General features: G+C 40.7%; 1 protein-coding gene across 2 annotated transcripts in view; it reads left to right on the top strand.

Moving 5' to 3' along the window:
• The window catches only part of LOC126418759 (uncharacterized), a 462,747-nt gene extending 440,832 nt beyond the window's left edge, over positions 1-21,915 (top strand). For both annotated transcript variants that reach the window (XM_050085687.1, XM_050085694.1), the window contains 6 exons: positions 8,005-8,139; positions 8,253-8,417; positions 9,568-9,699; positions 9,831-11,048; positions 11,922-12,192; positions 17,306-21,915. In XM_050085687.1, the coding sequence (XP_049941644.1) occupies positions 8,005-8,139; positions 8,253-8,417; positions 9,568-9,699; positions 9,831-11,048; positions 11,922-12,192; positions 17,306-21,354 (5,970 nt within the window). In that variant the 3' untranslated portion in view covers positions 21,355-21,915. The remainder of the gene's footprint in view (positions 1-8,004; positions 8,140-8,252; positions 8,418-9,567; positions 9,700-9,830; positions 11,049-11,921; positions 12,193-17,305) is intronic.
• Positions 21,916-25,058: the final 3,143 nt, after the last annotated feature.

Here is a 25,058-nt window from a genome sequence, read left to right as displayed (position 1 = left end):
TTGGCAAATGCATGGGTCGTCGGCTGCGGGGGCCCATCGTTTGGAGTGTTCCGTGCACTATATCTTTAGTCACACTTCTGGTCTGCCCATTCTGATGTTCGTTCCGCCACAGTACGCCGCCTGTCCTGTTTTGCCAGTCTGCCCAGCCTACGACATACGACATCAGTATTGAGGAGTGGCCGCCCAGCCCCACGATGTCTGGGCGTGGTTTCACCATGGTTTCGCTACGTGTTGAAGACACTCACCGCAGCACTCCTCGAACACCCGCCAAGTCGTGCAGTTTCCGAAACACTCATACCGAGCCTCCGGGTCATCACACTCTGCCCTCGGTCAAAAACTGATAGATCGCGCACGAGGACAACACAGTCACTGATACTACGAGCTCCCTGCGAGAGTCTGATTGGCAATCATTCCTCGCCAGGTGACGCTGCTATCGCCTGGACGGGTTTATATAGAGTAGGTCGGTGGTCATGATGTTCAAAAATGGTTCAAATGGCTCTGAGCACCATAGGACTTAACATCTTAGGTCATCAGTCCCCTAACTAACCTAAGGACATCACACACATCCATGCCCGAGGCAGGATTCGAACCTGCGACCGTAGCAGTCCCGCGGTTTCGGACTGCAGCGCCTAGAACCGCACGGCCACCGCGGCCGGCGGTCATGATGTTCTGGCTGATCAGTGTATATATGTGACTTCATGCAATTTGTTTCACTAGCTGTTGTTATTAATACATGTTAGCACATGCCGTAACGCCGTAAAAATGCCAACGTCCGAAATGTATAAGGAGCGTTCAAAAAGAAACGAGCCGGAGGCATAATTATAAGAACCAGTATCTGTATGTTAGAATTATTGACCCTGGCTGTTGAGACACTTGTCCCACTGTGACACAAGGCGGTGAATGGCTGTCTCATAAAATTCCCGGGGTTGCGGCGCTAACTAGTTCCGCACGTAGTTCCGGACACACAGCCGGACGTCGTCGTCCGAGGTGAAGCGTTTGCTCCTCAGAGCCTTTTTAAGGGGACTAAAAATGGCATAATCACAGTGAGAGAGGTTCGGACTGTATGAAGGGGGCCGAGAACCTGCCATTTGAATTTCTGCTGGAGTGCCGCGACTGTGTTGGCCGTATGAGGCCTCGCATTGTCGTGGAGCATAATGACACCACGGGTGAGATTGCCTGATCGTTTTGATTTGATCGTTTGGCGAAGGATGGTCAAGGTTTTTGAGTAACGCTGGGCATTCACTGTTGTCCCGTGCTGCAGGAAGTGGATCAGAAGGGGTCCAGCTTGGTCAAAGAAGAACGTCACCATAACCTTTCCTGCACTCGTGTGGACGACGGCGTCCAGCTGTACGTGCGCAACTATTTAACATCGCAGCCCCGGGAATTTTATGAGACAGCCATTCACCGCCTTGTGTCACAGTGGGACAAGTGTCTCAACAGCCAGTGTCAATAATTCTAACATACAGGTACTGGTTTCTGTAATTATGCCTCCGGATCGTTTCTTTTTGAACGCCCCTTATATGTGGCAGTGGTTAACAGTTAAATCCTTGGCCGGCCGGTGTGGCCAAGCGGTTCTAGGCGCTTCAGTTTGGAACCGCGCGACCGCTACGGTCGCAGGTTCGATTCCTGCCTCGGGCATGGATGTGTGTGATGTCCTTAGGTTAGTTAGATTTAAGTTCTAGGGGACTGATGACCTCACATATTAAGTCCTATAGTGCTCAGAGCCATTTGAGTTAGGTCATTGTCAGTACTAATGTAGCCGTCGTCTCCATTCTTCTCCTACTCCGTTGAAGTCGGTAAGATCACAGTATTGCTCTGCTGCGGCCAGTGGCAGTGGACTCGCATGAGACCTGAACAAAGACTGTGCAAGAAACTCCAGTCTTGAGAAGTGTGTCGCCTTACGTAATGCAGCCGTGCTGGCCCGGTGGCGTTTCAGGGAAGGGGGCAGCACAGAGTCGTGACGTCACGTCTGACGTGCCGCGCCCTCGAGGAGTGCCGCCTTTCTGCAAGCACCCCTCTCCTCCTCCTCCTCCCCTCCCCCCTCCCCACACACACACACACACACACAGAAGAGGCTTTGAAGTTGCCGCTGAAGCAACTCGTGTCTTTCTGCTTGTTGTTTTATGCAGCTGCCTTATTGTTCCAAGCGCACGACGTTGGCAACACTGGTCGCACTTCATTTTACACTATCCGTAAATGAACTGTTTTCCTGCGCTATCAGTTACATTATGAAGGTACATAATGCGTCATTTTATTTATTTATTTCAGGCTTCAGGACATTGTTGGCGCAAATCGTTTTAAGAGAACTGGTTACAACGAACGAAAAATATCTTGTAAATTTTTTTCTCGAACTGAGAGATTATTTCGTAATTCGCTGACAAATATTTCACTTCTGTCGCAAAAATACCACCGAACCCTATACGTATGTCTCCAGGTGCTGCTTCATCACCTGGTATTATTATTGTCTGTTTGATCATTTCCATATGAGCTATAAAAAGATTCTAAAAACTACTACATATGTTGTGTCAATGGTAAAAGTTCTATATAGATATTTAAATAGCAGTTTTGTAACATTTCTAGCTGCCAAAGAGCACTTCCGTTGCCTGCTGCTGTTGACAGTTTGTTATGATTGGTCGTAGCCAATCCGTTGATAGTATACAGTAGCCAATCTCTCGATCTCATAATCTTGGTTGCCACGAACATTTACTTGTTTTTCTTTCCCGAAATACGTCGCTTTTTCCGGGATAGTGATTAGGTTCAAATCGTTCAAATGGCTCTGAGCACTATGGGACTTCACTTCTGAGGTCATCAGTCCCATAGTGATTAGGGTAGGACCTAATAGCCAACCTTAAATGAAATACCAGCTAACTTCATTTACGAATCAAGGGAAATTAGGCAAAACCAGTGACGTTGATTACCCACATCCGACACATGAGTCGTCGTATTCGCTTCCCATCATTCATCGCACAATTGGCATCCGCAGCACGCAACGGAATAGTTGGGTACTCTGTAAGTACACGTTTACCGTTTTAACAATAACCAACAGCATTACACGAGAATGGTACAAATATTAACCATTCGGAGAGGAACAATAATGCTCGAAATACAACGTTCGTCAATACAAAATCATCTTATTTGAAGGCGGAGTTTAGTTGCCACTGAATTTGCCTGACACAATCACAGTTGCATTCATTCTCATCGGGGATCTTAATCACACGTCTTCCAATGGAGCCCTAAACAGACTTCCTTCTAACGCTGAATGTCTCTTAAGCCATTAATATAAAATATTTTTGTATACGTTGACGTTGTCATCAACCCAAATATTAGTTTGGACACCACAGTGCTTTACTAGGCGCGGTCCTATTTGAGATGGTATGCCGTTTCCTTACTCCGATCTTTGAAATAACTTACTCAGGAAGTTATAGCGAGACCTACCGCTTAACGTGGACTGGGAACTACGCTACAACTACGCAGTTTTCCCATTAACAAACATTGTCAGAGTTGAAAGATACGGTCAGTAACAACTAAAAATCCTAGGACTCACTGGGTATCGCACCCACGACCTGTTGATTCTTAGTGCGATAATTTACTGCTGGGCCGTGGAAACAAAATTTTCTATAACTCATGATTGCTGTATCCTATCTACCGAGATGCTGAAGCAAACATGGTTTTGTAGATAAATCGACCAACTTTCTAACAGCGTTCGTTAACCCTAGAAAGCAGAAATACAGTGGCATGGCGCTTGTTATAGTCTGCAGTGTAGGATACTACAATTAACGGCGGACTCATAGCAGGCTCTGCGACCCGGTGTTTATGCGGCTATGCAAACAACGCCCCCCCTCCCTCTCATTTTGTGTAAAGTTACACACCATGTGTAATTAAAAAATCTCATGACTCCTTTAAAAATGACCACAGTTACCTCAGTAGCTCAGCAAAAACATGTTTCCAAACAGTGATTTTATGCCGTCAAATGCACGGGCGTTTTTCGTCAACTTACAAGTTAGTCGTGAAGGCTGTGGCTCCGAGCGTACGAACAGGCTTAAAGAGGTTTGTTTCTTTTAGTGCCTTCCTAATTTACACTTCCCTTGTTTCGCGAACTTGATCAAAGCAAGTGCTGTGAAGTTTCCTGGACAGATGTGAAACACGGAACAGCAAACCAAGTTCCTCCGCCGTTTCGCCACAGGCCACTGTAAATTTTTCACGTCTTCCATCACGAGAAATAACCACAAAGTAATTTATTTTATATGTTCTGCCCCTTATTCTCACGCCAGATACGTTTCTATTCATTTGTTCATTCTGCGGAATGAAATACGTTGTCTCGAAATTTTTCCAGAAAATAAGTCGTTGATTCCTCGAAATGGTCAGATTGTTGTTCTAATCTTCTGGATAAACAAATTTATGTCAGCGCTATTTTGAACTATTAGACAACGGCCACCTGGGTTGCACAGTTTTTTTCCTTTGTCACGTTTACACCAAGTTGATAATTCTACCTCTTTCCACTCAATATTACGTTGTTGAGTTTCTTTATATCCTAAGAGACCTCTTCTGAAACACAACCGAGGAAAACAACAGAATAACCGTAGCGAGGATCTGAATTCAAAGTTACATGCAGTCTTTTGGTCTCCGTATGCCAGGATCCCCTAAATTACTTTTGGAGATTCCTCCCCCCCCCCCCCCCCCAATCGCTTCCTTGTCTCATGCTAGCTAGGGGTCTGTTTCAAGTCATCTCGATGACTGTCTTCCTTGTAAATGATATTCCAATTAAAAGCTGGCGACGTTCCCAGTGATCCACGCACTGCCAGCTAGTCTTACTCCGATTCTTGGTTAAAAAAAGAGGAGTGTGCTTTTTTTACGTGCGCTTCTCCGTTGAATTAATCCCAGCTAGGTCTCTACTCTCTGCTAGAAATGTGTAGACACGCGAGTTGGAACTCTTTTTGTAATTATATTGTTTCTCGGGTTAGCCAGCTTTCTGTTATGTATTTGAGCGAAGTTGATAAGAAATTAATTTAGTGAGTTATAAGTTTTTTCTGTGTTGCCACCAACAAGACCTTTTTTGAATTCAAATATGCAATACATTTTAAGCCACATTGGCGCTTGGACATGACCAACTGCAACTGATCAGCACGAAGCCGCCAATAATTCAGAGACGCTGCTTGAAACTTCCCAAATTACCTCACTTATTGCTTTCTTTCACCTGTATGTAAATTGTCTTGATGATTCACTCTTGTCCATAGAGAATTCTTTTTTTTTTATGCCTTAAAGCAGCTTCCAAAATTATTGTCTTCGTCAACGGCAAATTATCCGCGCATCCTTCGTAACCCGAGAAACCTCATCGTCATGCAGAAAGTCTTCCGCCAAGCCAGGACGACTGGCTAGCTGGCGGTGGGCCAGCGCTGCACCTCTGCCGAGTCTTCGTTTTGTGTAGTACTCCGCCGCGGCGGTACATTGGCTTCTAGGCAGCATCCAGCAACACGGCCGGACACAAAGGGCAGCTGCGGCGTTGCCAGTTGTTCCCCCCAATGGCGAGCGGTCCCGCGTCTCCCTTGTCCTCGCATCCCATTGGCTGGCGCGTCTTACTCGCAGCCGCGCGCGGTCAAGGACCAAATGGCCGCCCAAACAGGTTTTTACCTCGTCTATAGTGATGCCTCCCAATCTACGCTTTACTACGCTCGGTTCTAAAAAAAGAGAACAGTGGGCGTACGAGTTCGAGGAACCCGAATAACAAATGCACTCTTGCCACGCCCCGCTGCAGTAGCACTGGCGCCATCTGTTTTACTAAGTAAGCATTGTTGCGCTACGTAGCGATATGCTGGAAACATGATCAAAAATCGTTTTCTGTTCGTTTCTGCGAACTATTGGTACTGGAATCACTTCAGAATTTTGGAGAATATATTTGCCAAACAAGAAGACGAAAGAGAAATATCCGCGATGTATCGAAATAAAAGACAAAAATGAAATCGATTGTCCATTGTCTCGGCCTTCGTGTTTGATACTCCTTTATCTCCTACTAAAGAAATAATTACGCAGTTTTCCATCGTAGCATTATAGACTAATTACGACATTCGTAGAAGTCAAATCTACAGCACACATTAACAGAACAGTTAATTACCGTGTTCCACAACGGAATTTTCCATCAACAAAATAAATTAGTGAAGCCCGTGGAGAAGGCGGTCTTCATGTGGTTTATTAACCCTTAACAACTGTGTATGGTCTATCAGACCGCTACAGTTTTTTGTCTGGTTATATTTCACACACCACTGTGAGGTGAAGTAGACTCTTCTGTGTACCTTCCTACTGGATGGCAAGAAATTGGGCATTGTTGCTGCGACCTGTTTCATATTTTTCGGCCTTCAGAGGTCTCACAGACGTACTGTACCGTAGTGTTTGCGTATCATGGTTTTGCTGAACGTAATCCGTTTCTCCGTGGTGAGAAAAGCTAGACCGTCTATGCAACGTCTCCTATGCGAGACTGATGAGTTCAAGAACGCCTCAGTGAATTCTCAGACTTCAATGACAGTGATAATGACCAAGATTTCGAGTATTTCGTTATCACGATAATAATTTGGAGAAGGAAGCCGAAAGTGATGAAGATGTCACAGGTGATGCCAGCGGGTAACCGTACCTCTGCGGTAGGAACAGAAAGATGTTTTCGATGGAGAAAACGGAAGCCGATAACATAAGAACAAACAGGCAACTCAACATTGCCCTGCAGCTGCCTGGACTGCAATATATTCCGAAAAGTCTTGGAGAAAACTTGCTGTTTTGGAGATATGAGCCTCAAATACAAAAACAGTTTGTGGAAAAACGATAAACAGCAGCCTTTTGTTGTCCTTGTTTGAAGTGGAAAACAAGATATCCATTCAACAGTGTGTCAACATCATTGTATGTAGTGCAACATTATTTACAGGTGTTATATTTGTTTTGGGGAATTTTTACTGTAACTTCTCTGCAATACTTGAAAATGCTCGTTTACATAGTCTGCTAAGTGTTGTCGATAAAAATTTTTAATGCCTAGACTGCAGTTTTCCTATCACAAATAAAGTATGACAACTAATTTTGGTTGCTATCTGCAATCATCTTCAGATTGTTCAAAAAGTGAGAAGGCGGTGAGGAAGCATTGGAAAGCATCATTAGCGATAGTCATGCAATAACACACATTCATAACTGCCAAAACAATACAAGCACACAGTTTATAAACATCACTGTGTGCAAGCCAGGTTTTAGGCCGTAATCTCACAGGATGCCGATAATATAGGAAAATTTCCTGTTGCATATCCTGCGAATTATGGTCTAGAACCTGGCTTGGTCATAGTGATATTTAAAACTATGTACTGTGTTATTGTTTTGGTAGTTACAAATGATTGTTATTGCATGACTACAGCTAATGGTGCTTTCCAATCTTTAATCACTGTTTTTTCACATTTTTGAATAATGATCTGAAGATGGTTGCAGATAACAACCAAAACTAGCTATCAAAACTTTAATTGTGATAGGAAACTTGCAGCCTAGGCATTAAAGTTATTTTACTTCAAATAGAAATATATTCATTAAAAGTAAGTTATTTCAAAGACATATAAATGTGGCGAATAAATAAGTACACAAAACCCTTGGCTCTTACAGGGCTGTGCAGCACTACTTACAAATTTTAATTTCATATCATTAATTTCATATCATTAACTGGATCTCTTGCTGTATGTCTCTGTTACACATCACTGTTAATTATACTAATAAATGCACTCTATTTTATTAAATTAGTGGCAGAATGTGGCTTGGTCTGTGTTAAACAGCTGTGGAAAGGTCACAGCTGCTGTGGCTATGAATACAGACTGTAAAATGCCCCAAAGGGTCAGTTGATATATACTACTCATAGCCAAAATTACATTTTTTTTTTTTCACGTTTGTGATTACCCCACAGTGTATATTTCTACAACTAATTACAAGTCACCAAGAACTATTATTTTGTATAACTGTCTTGACTCATATGATTTATTCTTAATGTTACAGGAACTCTTTGCACAACTGCAGTTCAGCCAAGAGAGCGCACTTCCTCCAGATGCATTGCGGCGAGCTTTGGCAGAATCGTTCTTCGACCAGCAGCGCTTTCAGCTGGGGTTTATGGATGATGCTGCTGAATGTTTCGTAAGTGACACCTTTAACTAATAATTTTCACAGATTTGCACCTGAGATATAGACACTGACTTGTCAGTTATTAACATGTGCATGGCTCAGCATGAACTTCTTATCATTTTTAGGAAAATATCCTGCTGCGCATTCACTTTCACATTGCAAGTGGTGAAGCAGAGGATATGTGCAATGCTCGCCACTGTATACCTCACCAGAAATTTGCCATGACACTCGTGGAGCAGAGTGTTTGTGGGGCTTGTGGTGCAACATCTGAGCCCCTTCCATTCACACAGGTAATGAGAAGCAGAGTCAGCCATATAGTCAATACAAAACAGCTATGTGTGGTCATGATACACACGAAAGACTGCAATACTTATTTCACCAGTAACTGAGTAAAGAGGTAGAGGTCTTGGTTTCTTCTCTCACTTCTTGATGGCAAGATTTCATGTTTAAGTGTTGGAAAGAAATTAGCTCAGAACAATGTAAATTTACATATAAGAGAATTATTCTTTTCAAAACCACTAATTGTTGAGTGACCACAGTTTATTCATACATCTATTACCTCCTTCAATAAAACACTTACGGTGCCTCACATTCAGCTTAGGCTCTGTATTAAGATATGATTGCGGAAGACTGTGTGTATTTGAAATTTTTTGGAACTCTCAGTTTATGGAAAAATGAGACAATTTATTTTAGCGAACAAAAATTGTTTATATTAAGGAATGTTTGTGTGTCAGTCATGCAAAGTGATATGTAATGAGGCAGATTATTGGGAAATTATTTCAGTTTAAATTGTTAAAGTAGTTTTGTTGTGCCACATGAGTTCAAGCATTCAAAAGATATTTAACTGGGAGGGAACCATTTTTTGTATCAAACCTTTAGTGGCATTCTTATAAACATTTTCGAAGCTTATCAGCAGTTATAAAATAGATATTTTTGAAGAAAGTGGTATCATTGTTGAAACTATTATTTAAATACCGATTTGGCAGTTCTTATAAAATGCCATTTAGAAAAGACTACATTAAGTGCCTGTGAAGTTTTCTCTCTGAAAACGAAATTTTTTTGTGGGAAAAACTACATATAGTAATGTTCGTGATTAAAACATCCCCTGCAGTTGCTTAATCTTTAACATTACACTTAATAGTTGTGGATGTCCCACCAGCAAAAATTTGTGTTACTATATAGTGTGTTCATAGTCTACAATCAAATCAAAGTTAGCACACAGTGTTGGGGCCAGGAAAATTAATCTAAACTATTGCTTCATAGATATGGCATTGAATTTTGGGTATGAATGAGTACTTCAAAAGAATGAAGAGCATATCTTTGAGACAGTATAGCTGTTAGATTGGCAGCCTAATATAATGTAGAAGAAAACAACAGTCCTATAAAATTTATAAGCATTCCTTGATGTGTATTCCACAAATTGTTTGTTACTCCCCACAGATGGTGCATTACGTCTCAGCGTCTGCACTCACTGCCCAGGCTCGTCAGACGTCTGCAACAGCTCTGCATCCTGATCTCTTTGGCCAGCTACTCAGGAAGGCTGGTGGAATGGGAGATATTCGAGACTGTCCGGTAATTAGAACTTACACACATCTAACTCTGTTTCTCATTGAATACTGGAAATAGAATAGAGAATAATTTCAATATATAGATATACTATTTTAACTCACTTATTTCACAATGCTTTCTTGTTTCTTCAACAGAGTGCTTGTGGTGCAAAGATCCAGATATGCCGCACACTGATGAATCGTCCAGAGATAGTATCTGTGGGAATTGTGTGGGATTCTGAACGACCCACACTTGAGCATATAATGGACGTATTTGCTACTGTGGGAACAACACTCCGATTGTCAGATGTATTCCACAGTGTAGTGGATCATCGGTGGGCAGCATCTACAGTGCACTGCCTTGTCGGTGTGGTTACTTACTACGGCAAGCACTATTCCACATTTTTCTTTCACACAAAGTTACGTGTTTGGATCTACTTCGACGATGCCACTGTTAGAGAAATTGGCCCACGATGGGAGCAAGTTGTGGAAAGGTGCCGCCGAGGGCGTTACCAGCCCCTGCTGCTGCTGTATGCGGTTCAGAGTGGAACTCCGGTCCTGACAGACAGTGCTCCCAAAACAGTGACTCCTGTCCCAGTGGCCACATCAAAATGTGGGGCAGCAGTTGTTTCTTCACATCCCCTACAGAGCCCTCTCCTCTCATCAGCACCTAATCAAAACCCAGTAATGCGCAGGTCCATTACACCTAGTCCGGAAAAGACGTCGGCCTCAGTAAGTGGAACTACTGCCACACCTCGCAGAGCGATAACACCTAGCCCGGAAGGGCCGCTGCACCATTATAACACACAGCATCACAATGGACATCCACATGTTGTTAACAAACCCTACTGTGAGTATCAGAACCTCAGTGACATTCAGGATGCTATTTTCGGTGCTGAAAAACACCAAGAGGCAGACGAAGTAGACTGCGTTGCAAACAGAATGGAACCCAGCTACATAAGTCGCAAGGCGGTAGAAAACGTGTTGACTTTTCAACAGCAGAAGAAACAACAGATGGTTCTGCAAAGATGCAACAGTGGTGGCAGCTACAATGGAACACCTGTTGGAAGCCCAGATGGAATAAACATTCCAGAGCATCTGAATGTCCCAAGGAGGAGAGACTCCGGCAACTGGAGCGGTGACAGGAACAGTGCTTCATCGTCATCCTCCACGTCAATGGAGAATCCGTACCTCTATATTGTTGGCAAGATGCAACCGAGAGTGCAGGGAGGAGTACCACGAAGCCCAACTGGCATTAAACCTGGAGAACTGTCAAGTTCAAGCAGTGGGCCATATGATGCTGGATATGATTCTTACTCACTGTCTTCCACCGACAGCTTACCTCTTCAACAAGGGCTGAAATACAATCTGCAGGTAATTTTTCCTTTCTGCATACAAAATTAATAGTATCATAGCTATATAAATACTGTATTCGTTCATTAATTGGCTGTGAATACTAGTGACTTGTCAAATGACTCACATTGAAAGCCCTATCAACAGACAAACTTCATTATTGACTTCTTTGCACATTTTATTTGTAGTTTTTATTTAATATATCATTGTTATATATTATGGTGAGGACAGATTGCTACTCACTTCATAGAGGAGGCAACGAGTTGTAGACAGGAACAATGAAATACTGCTAAACTGAGTCGAGCCACAGTGGCCAAAGGCAATGGCCATGTGTGCTGTGAGTTGTATTTGTGTGAATGTGTGTGTGTGTTTTGTAGTTCTGAATATGGGCTTTTTTGTCCGAAAGTTTAATTTTTTGGCAGTCCTTTCATTGTGCCAGTCTAACACTCAGCACCACCTCTATGTGGTGAGTAACAATCTATCCATTTCATAATATTGTTGTTATTCCATTCTGAACTTTCCATTATTATAAGTTACATGTAATACAGAATGCCTTCTTTGAAACAGACTCCCAAGAGTATTTATTAGTTATGGCACTGCTCAAATAATTTACGATCATTATTAAGTAGCTCTCTAGAGAGGAACGTGTGTAGAAAAAGAAAGAGTTACTTTTGTTTGTGTTACTTATAATAAAAGGCACTTAATGACAGTTTGGAATATAACAGTATGTATGCTTGAATATACAAGGTGCAATAATATGAGACTTCTATAGCCTTTTGTGAGACAAAACTTGTTACAACCAGAGTGATATCTTTCCTTCTTCCTCTGCTTTCACTAGTTATATGTGCGTGTGTGGTAACATTAGTAAGTAAAAGCATTTTTTTTTCTTTTTAGTTGGCACAAATACCAGAAGCAAACTGTGAACGACTCTGTGCTGAGGCAGATCAACTTATGGAACGCTCGAGAGCTGCTGAGGAATCAGGTGACATTCAGGCAGCACTGGGACTGTGCCATGCAGCAACAGGGAGAGCACGTGCTGCCATGGATGCTCCCTATAACAATACTCAGACAATGACCCTGGCTCGCATGAAGCACAATACGTGTGTAATGCGACTCCGTTCATTGCATCGACGACTGTTATTGCAGAGCCACCCTCCGCAGGAAGGTGAGAAGAATCAGTCTTAACATTCTTAATTCAGAAGCATTATTACATACATATGGGATGGTTTTATTTAATTATGTGGAAGCATTTTGTAAAATCAAAGTGCATTTTACTCTGTATTAAATCCCAGTTCAGACAGAAAATTATGCAGTTGTGTTTGAGTTTAATTTCCTAATTCCAAAATGCAGCAGGAGGTGGGGAAATAACTACTTAGTAAAATGTAAATGTTTATACATTTAAAACAAGTGGACTCCTTTGGCCAACTTTTTTTTACTGAAGGTAGTAGGACATGACACCAGTAAACTTGGAAGAGCCAGACAAAGATTTTATATTTATCTCTTTGAAAACAAAAAATCTGAAACAGTTTTTTTGAAATGCTTACATTGATTTATAATGTGTGTAGAGCATTTCAGGAGTAGTGGGAAATATTTTAGGAGATAATAGTATAGGCTAACATCCATTTAACATATGTCCAATTTTTGCTGGCTACAGAGATACAGCCCGCAGACTTAACCCAAACAAACTCTCACAGAAGTTGTTAAGCAAAGGCAAATAATTAATTACAAAGTTGATTTTCATAAATTCAACCTCTGACTTCAGTATACTTTTGAATTCTCTTGACAACAGCATCTGCAGTTCTTCTGTAGTCACCTAGGCATTATTTTATGAGGGCAGCACTATTCGTAATCCAAATGATCAATTTGTCTTTTGTATTTACTTTTCCTTTGTAGACTGCAGCATGCCTACAGGAAAATATCTAAAAGGGCGAGGCTTGGGGACTTTGGTGGCTAAGAAATTCTGTTCATTTGCACATTCATATGATAGAGGACTGCAGGGCACTCCACTACCCTCACAGAGTTTACTGAAAACTTGAGTAAATGCTCCTGAATCTGGTACTTTGGAATTAGGAAATTAAACTCAAACACAACTTTACAATTTCAGCTTCAAACCAGAAAAGATAATAAATAAAGCTAAATCAACTGGAGTACCAACAAGCAAAATGAAAACTTTTCTTTGTAACCAGTGTATTTAGTGACTAATAAAAATGGACACGTGTTACATGGAATGTTTTATTTGAATAAATCTATACCACAACCTCCTAAAATATTTAATATCCCTCTGGAAACACCCTGTGTGTAGCAAAATGGTGAATACATGTCCAAAAGTAAAGTTCATAGAAATTAAAACAAATAATGGTTCCCTTTTCTACCAAAGATATTGTCGCAATTGGTCAAAACTATACTCTGCAATCCACTGTGAAGTGCACACCAGAGGATACGTGCCATTGCACCAGTTATTAAAGTTTCTTCCCACTCCATTCACATATGGAGAGCAGGAAGAATGATCGTTTGAATGACTGTGTGCGTGCAGTAATTATTGTGATCTTATCCTCGCAATCATGTGTGAGTGATCTGTAGGGGCTGTAGTATATTCCAAGATTCATAATTTAAAGCCAGTTCTTGAAACTTTGTTAGTAGATTTTTTCAGGATGGTTTCCATCTACATTTAAGAACCTTCCAGTTTAGTTCCTTCAGTACCTTTGTGGCAGTCTCCCATGGACCGAACAAACCTATGACCATTCCTGCTTCCCTTCTCTGCATACGTTCAATATCCCCTGATAGTACTATTTGGTATGATTCCCCCATACTTGAGCAATATTCCAGAACTGGTTACATGATTTATTTGTTAGCAATCTCTTTTTGCAATTCCCCAGTATTGGATCAATAAACCAAAGTCTACCAGCTGCTTTACCCACAGCTGAACCTATGTGACCATTCCATTTCATGTCCCTTCAGAGTGTTACACCTCTATATTTGTATGAGTTGGCCACTCTGAAATCTTATCAAGATCTGATTAATATATAACATGAGCAGCAAGGGGCCCCAACACACTTCCCTGGGACTCACCTGAAGTTACTTCTATATCTGATGATGACTTTCCATGCAAGACAACATGTCTCCCTACCGAAAAGTCCCCAATCCAGTCACAAATTTCATTTGAAACTTCATTGATCATACTTCTGGCAGTAAGCATAAATGTGGGAGCTCTGAAATTTCTGGAACAAGGAATATATTCTTCAAGCGATGGAAGGGGAATGAAGGGGGAGGAGATAGTGAATGTTTTGACAGCTATGATAGAATGTTTACATGGATATGAGATGACAGGCTTTGATAAAAACAAGTAACATATGATTAATTATTAATGCAGTTTTTAATAGTTCCATCACTTATTGATGTGTACCATGTCTGGTTCCACATCTCTGGTTGTTCTCCTTTGTGGCAGAACGTACAGGACGTGACAGATAAATGAATGCAGCTGAGTCTGTCTAAAGTGTTCTCCTAAGTTCCCCTCTCACAAAAGCATTCTCTTTCACTCTTTTTTCATTTCCTCTTATCCCTGGAAGAGAGAGCGTATAATTCTTACAGACTGATATCGTACCAACAAGGAAATACATTTGTCAAAATGCTAAGTGCACCTTTTAGCAGTTTTTAAACTTCAGGAGTTGAAGAGCAGTTCAAGTGCACAGAGTTGGATTAATGATTTTGCTGACCACAGTAAACCTAGGAATATTTCAGAAAAAATGAATGTGAATTATTTTATATAGCTGTTGCCTCACAACTTACCATATTTCATGAAATTTGTGTTCAAAAACACACCAGCAGTTGCTAAGTCATCCTCTTTATTGTGCTACCAGTTTCAGTCCACAAGATCATCAGGCAAAGAGATTCACTTAGCAGCTGGGGATGGGTTTTCAACATGATCATGAAAATGAATATGACAAAATTTCATCAGTTCATGTTTCTGTAGAAACTTCCAAGAAGATTAATTTGGGATCACTATATTCATACGAACAACTAGAGTCTTTCACCAAGAAAATCACTCATGTTTCACTTGTTATGTAAGTGCACAGAATGTGTGTCTGTGAAGTCAGTGGTGTTACTAATTCTGATTACCATGCTGTCAGTTTTCTTTATTTATAGTAAATTCATTATGCTCTGTACCGTCATCATTTTTTAAAAAGATTTTCTTTCAAAATTTCTGGTCACTATTTGAGGGAAGGTTTGTCATTTTGAATGAAATTCCATAAATGGTAACACTGCTCTTGGTATCTCTGGTTGAAATGTTGAAGAATATTTATTTGTAAAAATATCTTTAATGTCAAATTATATTTAATTTATTTCTGTAAAATGTTTTACTCCACTCACCAATTTTTGTATAGAAGTGTTTTGAACGCAGTGCATAGAATAGTGAGTTGTACAGAGCACATGAAAATTAAATTACAGACTAATAAAAATTAAAAACAAGGAGAAATATAACTGCTTCCAAATGTGTCATAATTATTTCATTGCATTAGCTTATTGCCATTGTAGAGTAGACAACACATTACAGTTAGAAGCACCATATATACTTACAGTGGTACATGTTAACCTCCTCTATGAATGATGTCTAAAAAATGTATCAAGCAGTTGAAATGTTGCCATGTCCATTTATGTCTTTAAATGTGGGAAGGAATTACATGTTCAGATATTGTTTTTTTACACATTTCTGACTGACCTGTGTATCATTGTCCAGTGAATGCAAGAAGTTTTAATTGACAATATTACAAAAATGGTAGATTGCTACTCGCAATATAGCGGAGACGCTGAGTTGCGGATAGGCACAACAGAAAGACTGTCAAACAAGTAAGCTCTTCACCGAAAAGGACTGAATCAGATTTTGAGAAAACACACACACACACACACACACACACACACACACGCACACAGTACAACAGTTCCTGCCTGCCGAGGCCATTCTGCGAACATGATGGAAGAAGCAATCTGGGTGGTGGGGGTAAGGAGAAGGCTGGGATGGGGAGGGGGGAGATACCAGGATAGGGGTGGTGGGCAGTAAAGTGCTGCTTGTGGCAGCATACAGGGATGAGGTGGATAGAGGGTAGGGCAGCTAGGTGCAGTCAGGAAGTTAGACGAAGGGTGGGGGTGAGGGCAATGGAAAAGGGGGAATAAAAAGACTGTTGGTCCATTGGTGGAATAGAGAGCTGTGCAGTGCTGGAGTGGGAACAGGGAAGGGGACAGATGGGTAAAGGACAATGACTAATGAAGCTTTAGCCCAGGAGGGTTGCAGGACCATAGGATGCACTGCAGGGAGAGTTCCCACCTGCGCAGTTCAGAAAATCTGGTGTTGATAAGAAGGACCCAGATGGCACAGGCTGTGAAGCAGTCACTGAAATGAAGAACATCTTGTTGGTCAGTATGCAGCCAGACAGCTTGTTGGTTGTAATGCCCATGTAGAATGAAACACGATGGTTGCAACTGAGGTTAGCATTCTGCATTTGACTTGGGCACGACAACCAACAAGCTGTCTGTCAGCATGAATGGTCACCTACAAACTATAGCCAAGAAACAGCTGGACCACCCAGTTGCTGAGCACACTGCCCAACACGATGTTATTCATTTCAATGGCTGCTTCACGGGTGTGTCATCTCGATACTTCCTACCAACACCAGCTTTTCTGAATTGCACAGGTGGGAACTCTCCATGTCGTATATCATACATTTCTGTGATCCTCCTGGCCTCAACCTCCGATAGTCATTGTTCTTTTCCCACCTGTCCTCTTCCATTCTTCCATTCCAGCACTAAACAATGCTCTATTCCACTAACACTCACACGGTCTTTCTACTTCTCTCTTTTCTGCCACCCCCCCCCCCCCCCCCCCCCCCCCACCCTCCATCTAACTTCTTGGCTGTACGTACTATTCATCCCCCCTCCCCATCCCAGTCTCCTCCTTACCCCCAACACCCAGACTGCTTTCCTATCATATGCTTCTGCTTACAATCTGGCCTCAGCAGCCAGAGACTGTGGTCGTGTGTGTGTGTGTGTGTGTGTGTGTGTGTGTGTGTTGCGTATGCATGAGTGTGTGTATGTTATCTAATTCTGATGAAGGCCTTTTTGGTTGAGAGTGTACTTGTTTGACAGTCTTTTTGTTATGCCTATTTGCAACTCAGCACCTCTGCTATATTGCGAGTAGCAATCTATCCTTTTCATATTATGTCATTATTCCATCCTGGATTTTCCATTGTTAGAAGTGTTAACTGAGTGTTCTGTTTAAATTTCAGATACCGCTGTCGAAGTGCGACACAACCGTGAAGGGAGCAGCTCCAGTACACGAGGGCCGGGGAATAAAGCAAGCAGTGCTCAGCACACGAGGCAAAATTCTCGTGACAAGACGTCAGCAGCACAGCATTCTCGTCAGAACAGCAGGGAACTCTTGTCCAGCACAGCTGAGAAGAATATTGAAATTTATGCCACTCTTCCAAAGAAAAAGGCAGGAGGTACATCACGTAGTGGTGGAAGTGGGAAAACACGAGACAGTACAAATGTTGTGGAAGATGAAGAATATATGTTACATAACAGAACAGGCAGAGAAAGAGGTATAATTAGATCTGTTAAGAAGAAAGACGATGATATGAAAACTCGTGAAAAAAGGGCCAGAAGTGAAGAAAGGAACAAAAATGGCAAGGATTATTCCTTAGCGAGTAACTCCTTAATAACGAGTTCAACAAAGGAAACCACCAACAAGAAGGACAAAGCAAAGAACAGTGATGAAAACAGTAAGAAAAATCCTACACCTGAAGCAAAACAAGGGAAAAAACAACATAAAATTCGCCGTAAATTACTAATGGGTGGTCTCATACTGCGTCGTAAAAATCGATCGATGCCAGATTTGAGAGAAGGCCAGGAAGGTGCAGAAAATGACTCAAGGGGTGGTGCGGCCACAGAACAGAAAGGCATTCTAAGTAATGTTAAAGCTTCTCAAGATGACAGCAGTGTGGGTCTCAAAGGATCAGAAAAATCAAGTACACTGTGTGGCTATTTGTCTGAAGGACATTTGGAATACACAGGTGGTGGCAATCCGAACCTAGAACGAAGCCGTCTTATGAGGAAGAGCTTTCATGGCAGTGCAGGCAAAGTACTTCATGCTGCGAAAGTTCCTCCACCCCCACCACTTCGAACGACTTCCCAGCTGACTGCCAAGATTGCACCTGAATTATGTCAGCCAGGTGCTTTCGAAAGGCAACACTATCCAGTACCCCATGAAGCAAGTTTACAGTCAAATGGGAAGAATTCAAATAATCTTCCACAAGCATATTGTCAAATGCCTCTTACGGGACAGGATGGTGTGAAAATGAATCCGCAAAATAATCGAAGTCCTTACAGTTATAATTTTGATCCACAATCTTTATCTTATATTCAGGCATTTAATGCTAATGCAACTAATGCTGTAGAAGATCAGCTACCTCAAATGATCAACAACGAGGCTGTAACATATGCAAATGGAGGTGCTCTTTATGGTATGGCTCAGTTTTCAAACAATAACAAGGTGGTGACCCAAGCAGAAGTACATAATGAACAGAATAGTATGTCTCCAACAAATGAAAATGTTGCTTCATTCAATCAGGCTCAACAGAATTCCTCTTCAAAGAACAATGGAGAAAGCTCTATTCTTGCTGAAGATGGAAGCACAGGTCAGAACTTGCCACTTCCACCATACCCAAGTCCTGTAAGCTCTGTTGCTCACTCCAGGCAAGCCAGTGAAGATTTCCCACCTCCACCCCCACCTTTAGAAATTGAATTAACAACTGAAGCAATAAACAAACTTTCAGTCTCTGCTGAGGAAGTGAGTGGCTCTCCTAAACAGCAAAATCAGATGACGCAGCCACAGCACCCTCAACAATCTTATCATCAGGTTCAAATACAAAACCATATTCAACTTCAGAATCAGCAGCAACAGTATTCAGTGATGCAGCAACAGCAGAATCAGCAACTCCACCAACACTTGCAGCATTTGCATATGCAACAAACACAACAGTTGCATTCTACTCCACAGTTCCAACAACAGCAGAAGCACCATATTCATCAGCAGCAGCAACTCCAGCAGCAGCAGCAGCAGTTACAGCAACAGCAACTTCTGCAACAGCAACAACAACAGCAGCAGCAGCAGCAGTTACAGCATCAGCAGCAATTACAGCACCACCAACAGCAGCAGCTCCAACAACAGCAACTCCAGAACCTCCATCATCAACAGCAATTACAACATCCACAGATTCAACATCATCACCAGCAGCAGCAATATCAGCATCACCTCCAATATCAACAACAACAAATGCAGTATCAACAGCAGCAGCAGCAACAACAACAACAACTGCAGTACCAGCAGCACCAGCAACAGCAGATTCAGTATCAGCAAAAGCAGCATCATATTCAGTATCAGCAACAGCAACAACTCCTGCAGCATCAACAACTACAAGGTCAGCAGCCTCAACATCCAACATATCAACAGCAACTTCAGCAGCAAAAGCAGCAGCTTCACTACCAACAACAGCAGTCTCATGGTCAACAGCAGTCTCATGGTCAACAGCAGCCTGAGTTACAAGAACACCAAGTTCAGCAACAAAAGCAAGATACTCAGCAACAGGAACAGAGTCCAAGTAGTCTACTTATTCAGCTTCAGCAAAAAAGGCAGGAGATTCTAGCTAAAGAGGCTAGAGACACTGAGCCAGAAAGTTCTGCTCCTGCTAAGTCAGGTGAAGAGTGGCTGAGAGAATTGCAAGCCAAACAAGCAGAAAGAAAGCTTAAGAAATTAAAAAGTCAAACTGACAATTCAGCAAGTAGAGTGGTGCAGGACAGCAGTATATCTAATTCCACCGATACGAGTGATAAAAAAGTTTCGTCTGTAAAAGATTTGGCTTCTAGATTTGAGAGTATTCGAACACAAACACCGTGCAAAAGTGTTTCAGAAAACAGAGTTACGGAAAGTACCATTAATACAGTAAATCAAGATGGAGACAGAGTACCTGCTGTGACACATGAGCATTTGTCTCCTGGTGTTCAGGTGTCAGCTAATACTAACAGTGGTGTACATCAGAATACATCTGTAGATAATACTAATAGTTTTCTATCGTCTTGTCCACCAAACTTACGAGAAAACAGATCTGACAGTGCTTTTGACACAGGCATCCTTTCGGTCAAAAAAAGGAACAGCAGTGTTCCTGGAGGACTGGAAAGTGTTTCTGCATTAAAAACACATGAAAATTCTGCAGGATTGGATGTAAGTGTTTCATTTGCGGAACTTAAATCAGAAGGTCTTAACAGCAGTTTTGATACGAAAGAAAGTAGAAGAAAAAGTGGAAAGAAAAAGAATGTGACTTTCTGTGATCAGGTTATTTTGGTGGCAACTGCTGAAGATGAAGAAGAGGACAGTTACATTCCCAATCCAATATTAGAGAGAGTTCTTCGCTCAGCTTTCCACAAACCTGATGCACATGTCGCACAACATGATGTACAGATAGAAGTAAGAAGCCTTCAGGGGACGGACAGTCAGCAGGAAAGTAATGTGCATATGAAAGCAATGGAAGTGACTTCGCAGCCAAGTAACATGGCCCAAATAAATGCATACACTGATAACAGGAATGCACAACCTTACGGTCAGCCATGGATGCAAGACCCAAAGCTAGCTGGTAGTCCATCATTTCAGGACACACAAAGGCTACCAGCACAGCCAACTGAATATTCTTCAGATCAGAATAGAGGTAAATTACTGCATCATCAGTCTACAGACACCATTAGAGGTCATCCCTCACAGTTAGCAAATCATCAGTATCCACCCCAATACCCACAAACATTTCAACAGCAAAGGACTGTTTCATTATCTCAACCTCATACAAAATATCCCATACCAGAAATGAGTTCAAATGCGTTGTACAATGACAGTGCAAATTTCATGGATCATCAGTATCAGATGCAGGCAGGGCTACCCCAACAGGGAAATGCAATTGGTCACAATGCATTTCCAAATAAGGACAATGTCAGCAACATTGCTAACAAACAACGGTATTCTGGTGTCAGCAATCCTGTGATTCAAAAACAACCTTATGACTCTGTGCATCCCTCATATCAGCAGATGTCAGCTTCTCAGCTGCCAGGAGGACACACAAAAACATTGCAGTATGTCACAAAAGCACAAGCTGCACCAGTGGATCAGGCACGGACTTCTGTGGTCAGAGCCACACCCTGCAATTTGTGTCGTAAAAAAGTTGTAGTTCCTCCAGCAATTTATTGTGCAGACTGTGATTTCTATATGTCGAGGTTCCGTCCAAGAAGCTGAGTTTTCATTTAATGGTGGAAATGTGTAATATAGTTAATTAATTCAGAGACTTATTTCTGTTTTTAAAGGCAAACTATAAAGCAGTGCTTTGTTATTTCTGCAAACAGAAAGTAAATGAACAGTATTGATAGTGTGTACAAAATTCTTTATGAACTCGTGTTGATAAGTGTTATAAAAATGCTTGATGCATACTGGTGTGAAACTACTCAATTTTAGACACTGACAAATCAAAAAACTTTATTTTTTGTTGTGAAATTTGTTCTTAATTTATGTGTAATAGTGAAAAACATAAAGTCTGAGTCTTCATATGTTAAATATCAATTTCCATAGTACACAGCTAAATTTTAAGGTTAGTGTTGTTCTACACAGAACAGAACCATTGTACCTGAAATAAATGTAGAATCAAATTAGATTGTCACATAGAGGTTCAATTGGTGTTATCATATAGGAATTTTTATGTGACAGTAATTTTGATCTCATTAGTTCTATATAATTTTGTATTATATTTTTGTAAATGTAATTTTAATAAGAAAAAATAAAACTTTTATTATCTTTTTGTAATTCTGTGGTTACTGTACATGCAGTGCTCAGAACAAAATAAGAGTACTGAATAAAATCCTGCAATAATTTACTATTATCAAACATCTGTGTTAACCTATACAAAGGGTTGCAGTCTCAAGATGAATCCAACATGCATGAGCTGCAGACCCAAACCAGTATTTCAACCGTTTGATAGTCAGATAATAAATCACAGTGGCCAGTACAATTCTAACAACAAAGAGAAATTTATTGCAAAAAACCAATTTGTGTTCTACAGTGAGGTAAAAGCTTTTCCATGTCACCTCTTTATTGTCAATTTCTTGAAAATAATTGTTGAATAAATACAACAGGAAATATGCTCATAATGAACAAATCTGCATATTAATTTTTTAATGTTTGGCTATTGATTCATTATTTTAGCAGCAAGTCATCCTCCACTGACATTCATTTCACAAATGACCCATTCCTAATGGGATAAATATTACAAAAATCCTCAAATTATCTAATTTAATTCATGGTTATGCATATGTTCCACCAAATGTTACCATAATGTGACATTGATATTATAAGTCTTGTATATGCAGTATCCATGAAATCTGTTTTTAAAGTGGAATTAAATGGACCAATTCAGAAATTGTATCAAAGTTATAGAAACCAGTTCCTGGATATAGTCAGGGAAAGCAAGTTACAGTACCCCTCTGTATTATGCAATTCACACATTATGTGGATGCATGTCAATAGTCATCATTCACCTCACATAATTGGTTTAAAATTAAAATAAACAGTCTAGACTGCAAGGAACCTGTATTTTTGTGGTCACTGATTTCGGTCAGTTACTGACCATCTTCAGATCTCATACTATTATGGTAGGTGGTGGAGGAGAACGGAGCAGGCATCATGGACTCCACGGATGTCAAAAGACTGGTATGAGGTCTGAAGATGGCCAGTAACTGACCAAAACCGGTAACACAAAAATAAAGGTTTCTTGTGGTCGAGACTGTTTATGTTCATTTTAAAGTACTAAGATAAACCACTGTTCTCCATGAGAAATGTTGTCAAAAATTATTCACATAACTGGGATAGGACTCACTTAATTTCTCTGTTAGAACTTGATTTTGTTGGCAGCAGTGAACACAAACAGAAAAAAAGCCATTGGCCCTTATCTATTGGCATAAATATTATTTCTTCCTTTTACAGCTGGCTACAGGTTTACATAATGCCTTTTGGACTTACGGCTTCAAATCATAGCAAATTTCTTTGGGCAAGTCATTGTCCTGCATAGTCTGTTCTAGTTTTTTTCTTTTCTTTTTTTTTTTTTTTTTAAATAAACTTGGTTTTTTCACTATTAGCAAATTTCATCTCCTTGGACATTTTCGAGTTACACAGATGTGAATTTTGCATGTAATATAATAAAATATAACCCTTATGTGGGTCTTGTCACTATGCCAACATCAGCCATACTAAATCCATTCATTCACATTTAAAACAAAACTGCACCTGACATGGTCAATGTATGAAAATCAAATAGAATCATTGACTTTCAGATGTTGGCCAAGTAATAAGATGCAGTTTAATTTTAAAAGTGAACCAACAGATTTAGTGTGGCTGACACTGGTAGGAGAGCAAAGACCCACCTAAGGGTTGCATTTTGTTATTTTATAGATGGAAATCACATCTTTGTAGCTTGAAAATGCCCAAGGGAGTGAAATTAGCAAATAGCAGAAACTATGAGATAAGAGGTAAATGTAAGTTAATGCAGATGAGTAGGAAAAATAAACCTGTAATATTTTGATACAGCATTAGTAGTGTCTGCTGGACACAACTCACACTGTTTAAATATCAGGGCATAATGTGGCAAAGCCATATGAAAAGGAATGAGCATGTGAGTATTGTAGCAGGAAAGGTGAGTCATTGACTTTGGTTTATTGGGAGAATGTATTGCTAATCTGTAGAGGAGACTGCATATAGGACGTTAGCACGACCTATTCTTGAGTACTGCCCGAGTGTTTGGGACCTGTACCAGGTTGGATTAAAGGAAGACACTGAAGCAATTCAGAGGTGACCAGTTAGATTTATTACTGGTAGGTTTGAAGAGCATGCAAGTGTTATGGAGAAGCTTCAAGAATTCAAATGTGAATCCCCGTAGGGGAGGCGACATTCTTTTTGAGGAACACTACTGAGAAAATTTAGAGAGCCGACATTTGAAGCTGACTGCAGAATGATTCTGTTGCTTCCAACATACATTACATGTAAGGGCCACAAATATAAGATACAAGAAATTAGGGCTCATATGGAGGCATATACACAGTCATTTTTCCCTCATTCTGTTTGGGGGTGGAATAGGAAAGGAAATAACAGGTAGTGCTATAAGGTACCCTCCGCCATGTGCCATAAGGTGGACTGCAGAGTACTGAAGTAACTGTAGATATAGTAAGGGCTTATGTCAAAAATAAAAACAGCCTACACAGGTCAATGACTTCCCTGAAGAAATTTACACAAGTGGAAGACGAAAAAAAATTGAGAAAGCGAGTGAAAATCTTCCTCTGTATTATGCAATCACACATTATGTGGATGCACTTCAATAGCCATCATCTGCTTAAAAAAGGAAGAGAGAAAGGAGAAGAAGGCATTCATTAATTCATTATTCTCTTCCTTTTCACTGCCACTTTCTTTTACTATGACTATTGTTAACCGTAGTTTAGGGAACTTCCGTATTCATCTATCCTTGTTCCTGCATTCTTATGTTCCTGAAGTCCTGTGTTTCCATTTGTTTCTCTCTTTGATCTCCCAAAAATTCAGTGATCTTCACAACCTGGACAAATTAAAACTTTCTGTTTTATTAGAAAATCACCACAAATATTTTTGCACATCGTTTTTCAGAGTAAAAATTCCACTTTGCTACCTTATTTAATGTTTATGATCACATTGCTTACAAAAGGCAATCTACAATCTTACTGGCTATTTGTCTTTTTTATCAAAGTATTTCAGCTCATTCAAATGAAGTCTCTATAATGTTACCACAACAGTCTCATACCACAGAACTGGAAATCAAGAGGAAGTCAGGTGTAATAGTGACAATAAAAGAAAAAAGTCTGCCTGAGGCAGTAAAACAACTTTTTCCTTTCATTTCATAAGATTCATGTTTGTATATCCCTACACAAATC

This window comes from Schistocerca serialis, chromosome 1, assembly GCF_023864345.2.
Source record: "Schistocerca serialis cubense isolate TAMUIC-IGC-003099 chromosome 1, iqSchSeri2.2, whole genome shotgun sequence".
Lineage (NCBI taxonomy): Eukaryota > Metazoa > Arthropoda > Insecta > Orthoptera > Acrididae > Schistocerca > Schistocerca serialis.
Note: the sequence above shows the minus strand (reverse complement) of the source record. Positions and strands in the feature narration are given on the sequence as shown.